General features: G+C 52.3%; 2 protein-coding genes and 1 non-coding gene across 3 annotated transcripts; 2 read left to right on the top strand and 1 right to left on the bottom strand.

The window, feature by feature from the left end:
• Nucleotide 1: 1 nt before the first annotated feature.
• On the top strand, nt 2–4,151 carry LOC123056750 (LRR receptor-like serine/threonine-protein kinase RPK2; the record flags this gene model as incomplete). Its single annotated transcript, XM_044480034.1, has 2 exons — nt 2–2,944; nt 3,917–4,151. A coding segment is annotated over one exon (2,871 nt), but the record flags the coding sequence as incomplete, so codon positions are not given.
• A 21-nt stretch (nt 4,152–4,172) lies between these two features.
• LOC123060196 (protein NRT1/ PTR FAMILY 6.1) lies at nt 4,173–6,543 on the bottom strand. Its single transcript, XM_044482783.1, has one exon. The coding sequence runs from the start codon at nt 6,257–6,259 to the stop codon at nt 4,289–4,291; it is 1,971 nt and encodes a 656-aa protein (XP_044338718.1). The 5' UTR covers nt 6,260–6,543; the 3' UTR covers nt 4,173–4,288.
• A 4,136-nt stretch (nt 6,544–10,679) lies between these two features.
• Nucleotides 10,680–10,761, top strand: TRNAS-AGA (transfer RNA serine (anticodon AGA)). Its single transcript has one exon. It is a non-coding gene; the product is annotated as a tRNA-Ser (tRNA).
• Nucleotides 10,762–10,771: the final 10 nt, after the last annotated feature.

Here is a 10,771-nt window from a genome sequence, read left to right as displayed (position 1 = left end):
CCTCCTCGTCGTACTCCCACTGGCCTCCACCTCCTCCTCCGCCGCCGGCGACCACGCGGCCCTCCTCGCGCTCAAGGGCGCCGCCACCGGCGACCCCGCCTCCGTCCTCTCCTCCTGGTCCGCCTCCGACTCCGACCACTGCCATTGGCGCGGGGTCACCTGCCACCCCGCCTCCTCGGCCGTCGCCGCCATCGACCTCCCCGCGGCCTCGCTCTCCGGCGCCCTCCCCGCCCTCCTCCCGCCGCGCCTCCTCCGCCTCGACCTCTCCGGCAACAACTTCTCCGGCCCCATCCCCGCCGCCTACCTCGCGTCCCCGACCCTCCGCGCCCTCAACCTCACCTCCAACCGCCTCTCGGGGCCCATACCCTTCCCGCCCTCCTCCAACTCCTCCTCCTCCTCCTCGCCGCCCTGCCCCGCGCTCGCCCACCTCCGCCTCGCCGGCAACTTCCTCGTCGGCGAAATCCCCTCCGCGGTGGCCCAATGCCGCGGCCTCCGCGTCCTCGACGTCTCCCGCAACGTCCTCGAGGGCGCCCTCCCGCGCGCCCTCGGCCGCCTCGCCGCCCTCCGCGTCCTCGACGTCTCCCGCAACAGCCTCACCGACAGGATCCCCCCGGAGCTCGGCAACTGCCGGGACCTCGCCGTTCTCGTGCTCACCAACCTCACTTCGTCTGCCGGGGACCAGCCGGAGTTCAACGCCTTCCTCGGCGGGCTACCTCCGGAGGTGGTCACCAACCCAGCGCTGGAGGTTCTCTGGGCACCAAGGGCCAACTTCGACGGCCGGCTGCCGAGGTACAGGAACGGTTCCTGCCGCCTCCGGGCGGTCAACCTTGGGCAGAACTATATTGGTGGTCCAGTGCCCAAATGGCTTGGGGAGTGTGGGGACTTGGCATTTCTTGATCTGAGCTCCAACAGCTTGCAGGGTTCCATGCCTGCTGAGTTGATGATAGGGTGTATGCAGTACCTCAATGTCAGCCAGAACTTACTGTCAGGGCCGCTCCTTTCGCCCGTTGAGGGCAAATGCTCAAGCCGTTTGATCGGTGATGATGTTGTAATTCAGTACTATGAGGGATTGGTTGGGCTTGCGTTGATCGGTAACCCTTTTGGGTCTGTGCTTGGGGACATTAGCAATGCTGCTCTCCATGATTTCAGCAACAATGGCTTTAGCGGGGCGTTACCATCTCTTAACTTGCATCTGGTTGGAAATTACTCCTATGGCTTGCTGCTCAACAGCAATATGTTCAACAGCACGCTTTCTGGTGGGTTTTTCGGGTTCTGCAAGGGTGCAAATGGGGTAGCAGTCAATTTGAGTGGCAATCGGTTGTCGGGCAGTCTTGATATGCTGTCAAGCTGTACATCTCTTCAAAGTTTCGAGGCTGGCTACAACAAGTTCAATGGGTCAATATCTCCTGGAATTGGTGGCCTGCATTTGCTGCGTGTCCTGGTCTTGAGGACAAACAATTTATCAGGCGAGGTCCCTGTGCGGTTTGGTGATTTGGCTGCTCTGGAGGTTCTGGATTTATCAAAAAATTCTGTGGCAGGTATCCTGCCATCACATTTAGCTGATGCATCAAGCCTTAAAGTAGTGATGCTTGACCACAACAGGCTCTCAGGAAGCATCCCTCCCAGTTTCAGTGAACTGGCTCAACTGTCGGTGTTTGATGTCTCGTTCAACAACCTATCAGGTGACATTCCCTATCTAAGGCACTCTGCTGACTGCGGTTTCTTTGTTGGCAATCCCCTGCTGTCCCGGTGTCTGGGTCCAAATGCATCTGCACCATCATCAGTATCAACCAATCACCAGAAATGGACTCAAAGATTGGGTGGCCACATGACCAAATCCAAGTATCTGGTGGTAATTATAGCTGCGTCTGCAACTGCTCTAGTGCCTTTTGTTGTTGCAGTCCTCCTCTTCTTTGTGTGTGAGAGAAGGAAAAGAGCAAAAATTGAAAAATTTAAGAAGAAAGCGGTAGTAACATTTGCTGATGCTCCTGCTGAGATTAACTATGACAGCATTATCCAAGCAACAAGTAACTTCAGTATCCAGAACCTGATTGGTACTGGTGGTTTTGGTGCTACCTACAAGGCTGAGCTGGCTCCTGGTTATCTTGTAGCAGTGAAGAGGCTAGCCATGGGGCGTTTCCAAGGTCTCCAGCAGTTTGATGCAGAAATCGCAACTCTTGGAAGAATTCGGCACAAGAATCTCGTTACACTTATTGGGTACCACATTGGAGAATCGGACACTTTCCTGATCTACAACTATCTCCCCGGTGGCAACCTTGAGAGCTTTATACATGAGATGGGTAGCAGACAAGTGTCCTGGGCTGAGGTTTACACCATAGCCATGGATGTTGCACAGGCCCTGGCTTTCCTTCACGGCTCCTGCACACCTCGGATCATTCACCGAGACATCAAGCCTAGCAATATTCTGCTGGATGAGGATCTGAATGCGTACTTGTCAGATTTTGGTTTGGCGAGATTGATGGAAGTTACACAAACACACGCCACAACTGATGTTGCTGGGACCTTTGGCTATGTTGCACCTGAATATGCGACCACCTGCAGAGTCTCCGACAAGTCTGACGTTTACAGTTTTGGAGTTGTTCTTCTAGAGTTGATGTCAGGCAAGAGGTCCTTGGATCCCTCGTTCTCACAGTTTGGCGATGGTTTTACGATCGTAGCATGGGGAAGGATGCTGATGCAGGAAGAGCGCACCAGTGAATTCTTCTCTCCGGGACTATGGGATACATCGCCAAAGGACAGATTGACTGAGATGCTAAAGATCGCTATATCGTGCACCTCAGAGTCACTAGCGGTTCGGCTATCAATGAGGCAGGTTGCAGCAAGGTTGAAGCAATTGAGGAATGACCAATGAACACTGAACAGTCAGCAGTTTAAAGATGATGATTCTTATGTCTTCAGTGGTCTCTTTGGGTTCACCGTCGAGGTATGGATTTTCTTCTTTGTTTCGTGTCCTTTTTATGCTGAGCCAAGGTCACACAATCAGGTTTTCCTGCAGTGTTCCTTCTAGTCATCATATTCCCCCCATGTGCATATTTTTACCAAACATTAAAAGGAGGATCAGTTTCACATGAACTGGAATGACTGAACATTCCTTCTTCATACTGAACAGCTGTTTAAATAAAAATTGTTTCTCTGTTAACTTCTTATCCAAGAGTCATGTTTAGAGCATTACTAGTAGAGCCCTCAAACCCTCAAACCTCTAAAAATAACTGTTTTTTTTACAGTTTTCGTCGAAAAAAAGCCGTAGACTAGAACCCCTTAACCCTCAAACCCTCAAATTTTTTTAAAGGTCCAACCCTCAAACCCTCTCTCAATCCTCAAAGGTAAGGGTTGGGGAGCAAAACCTATCCCAACCCTCATTTGGCGGTTATACTCGCGCGGGAGGGAAAAATCCTCCCAACTCCCGCGTCCACGCCCGCGACCGCCGCTGCTAGTCGCCCCCTTCGCCGGCGGCCGCCCCGTCGACCTCCCGCGTGCAACGACAACGTCGTTCATGGGGAATATTCCGTTATAAGGGTTGGGTTTGAGGGTTCTAATCTTTGCCCCTGTTTTTCAACCCGTAAAAGTGCACAAAAAGATCATTTTTGGACCCTTAAAACGCTAGTGAGGGTTTGAGGGTTTGAGGGTTCTACTAGTAATGCTCTTAGATTGGTAATTCCTGGTCATTGAAACTGGTGGCATGCCTGCTGGAATCAGAACACCTACCAGATTGGTTGAAATTATCGTGTTTTGGAAACAAAACGAAACAAAACTCATCCACCTACCAGATTGACTCCTTGCTTGTATCGTACATGCTATTGATGCCTAGTTTGGCCGCAGATATTCAGTTGAGCAGATTTTGTTTGGCTTGAGTTGCATCACGAAACCCTGATCTTTGTTTTTCTTTCCGTTTCAGTTTTGGCTGCGAATGTTCATCTTTGAGAAGACAATCAAAGCTGGGGTGATATCGGATTTCAATCAAGAGTGGTTCATTAATTTTAGATCAATTGTCAAGATTTGCAGTATCTTTTTTGTTGATGGTGAGATCATTATCTTAATTGTATATAGTGGCAAGTAGTTCTAGCTGAGATAACTTGTGTTAGTTCTAAACCCAACGGCATTACAATGATTTTTCACTAATGTGGGCTGCTGCTGCGCTGTGCTCTGTCATCTGAAAATGATGATCAAATTGTGTACTCGTTGAAATTAGTCCACAATCACAATCCAATCCAAGTGAAATTTGGTTGCGAAAAAACTAGGTTCTGTTCAAGTATTTCATTCATTCACTTCACTTGTGGTCGGACACCACCGAGACCTCCCCCTTGCTGCTGCCGTTGGTGCCGGCGGTGGTCGGCGGCGGCGTTCTGTACTTGTAGATGCTGGCGAAGTAGAGGAAGACGGCGAAGTTGAGCGTGCTGAGCACGGCGAGCAGCCAGTAGAGGTAGTCGAACCTCCCGACGTTGATGTTCTGCGCCAGCCACGACGGCCTGCCGTTCACGGGGTCGCCGGTGGCCGCGTCGACGGCGTTGTTGAGCGCTGTGGCCATGAAGCAGCCCATCCCGCCGGCGACGGCCGCGTAGGCCGACCCCACGCTGCGCATCGCGTCGGGCGCCTCCTGGTAGAGGAACTCGATGAGCCCCACGAGGCAGAACACCTCGGCGACCCCGATGAGGCAGTACTGGATGAGCAGCCAGTAGGCGCTCAGCCCCGGCATCGGCGTCAGGAACAGGCCCAGGTACCCGTGCTCCACCGCGTACCGCCGCCGGTACCGCTCGAAGGCGCCGGCCCAGGCCACGGAGAGGATGGAGAAGACGAGCCCCAGCCCGACCCGCTGCAGCTGCGACGCGCCGTGCGGGTGGCCGGTGATCCGGCGGGCCAGCGGCGCGAAGGTCTGGTAGTAGAGCGCCAGCACCAGGAAGATGGCCAGGCAGGGGAACACCGGCATGCACGTCACCGGGAGGCGCACGGCGCCGGCGAGGAGCCCGGTGTTGAGCGTGTACGCCTGCTGCACCGACAGCGTCAGGAACTCGGTCAGCACCACGCTCAGCATCACCGTGCACGCCGGCACCGGCAGCAGCCGCACCAGGATCTTCACCTCCTCCACCTGCGTCACCGTGCACAGCCGCCACGGGTCCTCCTCCTGCTCCTCTTCCTCCTCGCCGTCGTCGTCGAGCCGGAGCGCCGCCTTGTCCAGCCACCGGAAGTCGTCCGTGTGCTCGATCTTGCCGCTGCCGCGGATCGCCGACTTGGCCCCGGCCACCTCGTACAGCCCCACGTAGCTGCCGTCGCCGAAGTCGGCGTTCCGCTTCCGGAAGGCGGCCACGAGCACCTGCGCCACCCTGGTCAGCGGGCTGCCCCCGGGCGCCTTGTGCCGGTACAGCGGCGTGCCGGCGAAGAAGAGCGCGTTGGAGGCGCCCATGGCCAGCGCCAGCGCGCCGAACGCGGCCGCCCAGCCGCGGTGCATCTGGATGTACACCACCAGCGTGAAGGCGGCGATGGCGCCCACCGTGACGGCGAGGTAGAAGAGGTTGAAGAAGCGGTCGAGCCGGCGCTTGTAGCCCGCGCTCCGGTCGTCGAACTGGTCGGCGCCGAACGAGGACACGCAGGGCCGGATCCCCGCGGCGCCGAACGCCGTGACGTAGAGCGCCGTGTAGAGGTAGGCCATCTGCCACCGCTGGGCCGGCGCGCAGCCGCCGAGCAGCATGGCGAGCTTGTCGCACCCGTCCTGCGCCGGCGCGAGCGCGGGCAGCGTGGCGCAGAGCGTGAGCGCGATGAGGCCCAGCAGGTAGAGCGTGGTGAAGGCGGCGATGGTCCAGTAGCGGCCCAGGTAGGCGTCGGCGAGGAAGCCGCCGAGCACGGAGGAGGCCTGGGAGATGCCGAGGAAGTTGTTGACGGCGTTGGCGGAGGCGGCGAAGGGGAGGTGCATGACCTTGAACATGAAGACCACCATGTTGACGCTGAGGCCGTAGTAGGCCATCCGCTCCGCCGTCTCGTTGCCGAAGATGAAGAAGGCGGCCACCCAGCCGCCCGTGCGCGCGAGGTCGCGCTCCGGGATCGGCGCGCCCCGGATGTCCAGCGGCGTCGTGCCGATCGCAGCGGACGCGCCGTAGAAGCGGCGGCGTTCGTCGCTCTCGAGGAAGTGGGAGCCGAGCTTCTTGCGCTGCAGCGAGAGCGAGCTCATCGTGAGGGGCGGCGGCGGCGGCGACTTGATCTCCTTCTTGGCCTTGTTGCGCGGTGGTGTATGTGTTGGCTCCTCCATCACGGCGGCTACAGTTCAGTTGGAGGGTGAGAAGTGAAGATCAAAAGTTGGCAAGAAGAGAGTGGGCGTCCATGGATGGAGCCTCTGCTCTGCTCTAGGTTGTTGACGATGGCAAGAGGTCCATGGAGACGGGAGCGGGGATTTATGGCGGAGGGAGGGAGGAGGATGGCAGCGAGAAAGGAAGGAGAGAGTTAATGGCAGCATTAAGCCTGCTTGACAAGGACGATGCATGGTGGCACGCCACGCTTCAACTTGAAGTTGAAGTTGACAAGTTGAAGGGGACCTCGCCTGCGTGCTTGCGATGTGTCCTGTTGGAAGTTGAACGAGAGAAGTGCCGTCAGTCCATGGACATGGAGCCGCTGTGCAGTAACTAAACTCCATGGTTCACACCATGGCCATGAGCCCATGAAATGAATGAATGGAAGCTGCCTCAGGAAGCTCGCATGAGATGAGGCCGTAAGTACGTGGTCGTTACTATGATGCCCGTCAAACAAATTAGTAGTAGAAAAATACACCTACAGCGTGTTTGGTTGAGGGGAATTAGAGATGGGGAATGGGAGTTGAGGGGTAAGGAGATTAAAAATCCACTGTTTGATTAGAGGGAATGGGAGTTTAAGTGGGAAGGGGACTGAGAGTTGGGGAAGCCAATTTCCACCGATTTCTTCCCAGGGGGTACCCTGTTAATTCGTGAGGAGAGTTTTATCCCACGCCAATTCCCATCATATGCCAAATAAGGGAATGGGAGTAAAAATCTACTTCCCATGCCTAATCCCTTCATAAACACCCTTGTGCAAACTCCCATGCCCTTGCCCAAGTGTTTACCAAACAGGCTCGTAGTACACTATTACTATGCACACAGTGGGAGTAACTTAGGCTAGTGTCATATGCATGCATATGATTACTAGCCTAAGTTACCATCTAATGTAAAGTAACGTAATCCATACTACTAGTATATTACATGGCTTCATTTATTAGCTTGTAGATTTATTTTATCTTGAAAAGTACTACTATGTTACAGTAACATGTTATGTTACCGCCTCTCATTAATTACTTGCCATATAAAAATTTTCTTAAAATATGCTATATTACTAGCTAAGTTATTCCCGTTATAACTACGTCTAAATGAAACACCCTCGCGGACAGAGTGGTGCAGGACCGAGCTGACAGAGTAGATTACTAGCTTGCACGCGTGCTCCAACCACCGCACCGCACTCACCACGGGCAAGGCTAACAACAACGCCTGGCCACTAGAATTCATGTGCAACGAAACGATATCCAGCCTCACCAAGATCGACAGCACGGCGGCACGCACGGAGAGACTGATTCTCCATGATCCATGCTGGAACCTCTGCTAATTCAAAAGCAGTCTCCTCCACTGAAAGGAAATGAAAACCACATGTACGTAGACACGTACTACATGTACTAATTAAAATCTGAACATGTGATGGGAAACAAATAAATTGAGCCTTATAAAATGGAAAAACTAAAATTTTGAGATAACCCCTATAAACCGGAAAGGAGGGAGTATGTGCTAATACCAATTGAGATGGATCCAACTGAATCCGCAACATGAATGGATCAATGAATGAGATGAGAATGCAGGCAGAGGCAGGGGAGATCGTTGGAGGAGAGCCTCAACCTTGAATGCCCTGCCTGTCTTTGCCACCGCTCCATCTCATCTCCATCTTCCAGAGCGCGCGATGCGATCGGAGCGGATCGCATCGGCGGGAGCTTTGGAATGAATTCGGCGCGTCGCCTACCACCGTTGCACCAACGGCCAACGGTCCTTCCATCCATGTAGTGTAGCCAACAACTGTCTGTATGTACACTAGTTATTGCTCAAGGAGAAGGAGGAATATTCAATGCAGGCTCGTACCAACAACCATATCTGCATCTCTTTCTGAAGCTCTGCTACCATGCATACCCTGCTTCATGCCCTGCCTCTGCCTGCCAGCAAACGGCTCATGCAGCGAGATTCTGCTCGCGGCTGACCTTGTCAGGCAACGCCAACGCCTGGTAGTAGGACTAGTATGAATGTTTATATTTTTTTCCTATAAATTTGATCATAATTGTACCTGGTAACACATAATTGTACCATCAAGTACTGCTGAATTTGCAACATGAACCAAAATGAATGCAAGGGAGATCATTCGAGGACGGCCCTTCAATTGCCATGCCTGTCTTACCAGCGCTCCATTTCCGATCGGATCAGGCGGGAAATTTGAACTGAATCATGCGCGGAGTGCCGTCTACTGTTTTACTTCCTCTGCTCAGGTTACCTAACCCTCTCGTGTTTTTTCTTTCAACTGGCAAAACACAAACTGTATACCAAAAAAATTCATATTGTACTATTACATTGATGAATTTGATAAGATTCGGTCATTGGCACACATATTTCTGCAGCTCCGCTGCCCGTCTGCTTCATGCTTCTGCCAGCAAATGCCTCCTGCAGATTCTGTCGCAGGCAACATGATTAACACCACGGTGATTCTGCACAGCTAGTTAACACCACAGATGTCTGCAAATTAACAGTGCAGCAGAGGGAGTGCTTGGAAGCAAAATGCACAACAAACTCCACTTATTACGCCTGGCTTACCGGAAGAAAAAAAGCGCATGGTTCTGCACATGCCTGACTCTATCAGGCGCCGACGCGGGCTTCATTAACAAGAGCACAGTGCGAGGATTGCTCTGGAGATTCCTCCATGATTATGACAGCTAGTTGATTATATACGTACGTCTGCAAACAGTGCAAACGTGGAGTACTCCTACCTGAAATGAAAGCAATACTAGTATCTCGCAGAGACAAACTTCTTCTCTAGAAAATCTCTCGACAAACTTCTTCTCTAGAAAATCTCTCGACAAACTATATATAATGGCTGGTTACTCCTGCATATGTTTGGCATTCGTACAAGTAGTAGCCACTAGTCTCATTTTTCGCGGACAAGTCACGAGCAAGCATAGGATAGGTTGGCATCGTTTGGGTTGTCTTCACTCATCACTCAGATGACAAACACATTCATACACGGCACGACCTTAACAAATCTACTATGGAAATGCGGTCTTATTCCACTACTGTGCGTGCATGCATGCATGATTTGTTACGCAAACTGGGAACTTGTCGTTGCGCTCTTTTTCCCTGAAGAATACAACTCTGATAGGATAGCCTGCTTCATGCGTCTGCCAGCAAATGGCTCTGGCAGGTTTCCGCTCATTGCTGGCTCTGTCCGGCGATGCAATGCATGCCATAATTTTCTTTCCTTCTCTTCAATAATACTCCCTCCGTTCCTAAATACTTGTCTTTCTAGACATTTCAAATGACTACTACATACGGATGTATGTAGACATATTTTAGAGTGTAGATTCACTCATTTTGCTCCGTATATAGTCATTTGTTGAAATGCCTAGAAAGACAAGTATTTAGGAACGGAGGGAGTACTAGTTAACTGGAAACACGGTGTGAGGATCCTGATTGATCCTGGCGGCGACAATGACAGGCACGCGCAAGCAAAATCTCACAGCAAAACTCTAATCGTTACTACTCCTGCATGTGCAGGAGCATATGTTTAGCCTTGGCACTAGACTAGCACTCCCTCTATTTCAATGAACAAGACGTGCATTTTGGAAATAAATTTTGATCCTAAATCGAACCAACTATTTATTTATCTATCCGGGCTAATCCCCTTTTCATTATTATATACATAACGGAAATACAACGCTGGTCCAAGAAAGGTTCGGGAGACGGGAAATGGAAGAAACGGGTTCAAAGCACGACTTCGTAAAACCCACTGCAAATGCTCGCAATCGGATATCTGCCACGCATGGGGCGAAAACCCGGTGGCACCAACAAAAACTTTCATAACGAGGTTTAAACCCACTGCTCACGTCGGAGAACATCAGATGAAAACGGTCTGCGACAGTAACCTAGATGAAAATAAAGAAGCTTCGAGGGGAAAAGATGATCCAGCTTGAGTGGCATCACACTTCATCTCCACGTCTTCCTGTACGGACGCGCAGATCATCGCCCTGAACATATGCTGAATGTCTCATTTTGGGGATGCTCTTATGCAATGGCGTGCCACGCGCATGGTTGGTGCGACGGAGCGATCCCTTGACCGGTGTCTGCCTGTCTGTCCCGTTCCCGCAGAATGATTTAGTCAGGGATGCTCTTATGCAGTCTCTTCCTCCTTCCTTGTGCATGCATGCATGCATGCCCACGGTGTGCATTGACAGGTGCCGGGTTCTCGCTTCATCAACAAAGGAAGAGGACAATATACGGCAGGTGCAATACCCCACATACTCGATGCTACCTGCAGTACTCATCTTGCAGAATATCATAATCCCATTTGGGTGATATTACTATCTACTTAGCTTCTGGTACGTTGCTAGTATCAAGGGATCAAAAATAAATTTGTCACATGGAGTGGTCGTGCCGGAGTGGTTATCGGGCATGACTAGAAATCATGTGGGCTTTGCCCGCGCAGGTTCGAATCCTGCCGACCACGCCTTTTTTTT

This window comes from Triticum aestivum, chromosome 3A (genome assembly GCF_018294505.1).
Source record: "Triticum aestivum cultivar Chinese Spring chromosome 3A, IWGSC CS RefSeq v2.1, whole genome shotgun sequence".
NCBI classification, from domain to species: Eukaryota; Viridiplantae; Streptophyta; class Magnoliopsida; order Poales; family Poaceae; genus Triticum; species Triticum aestivum.
This window is presented reverse-complemented; position numbering and strand designations above follow the sequence as displayed.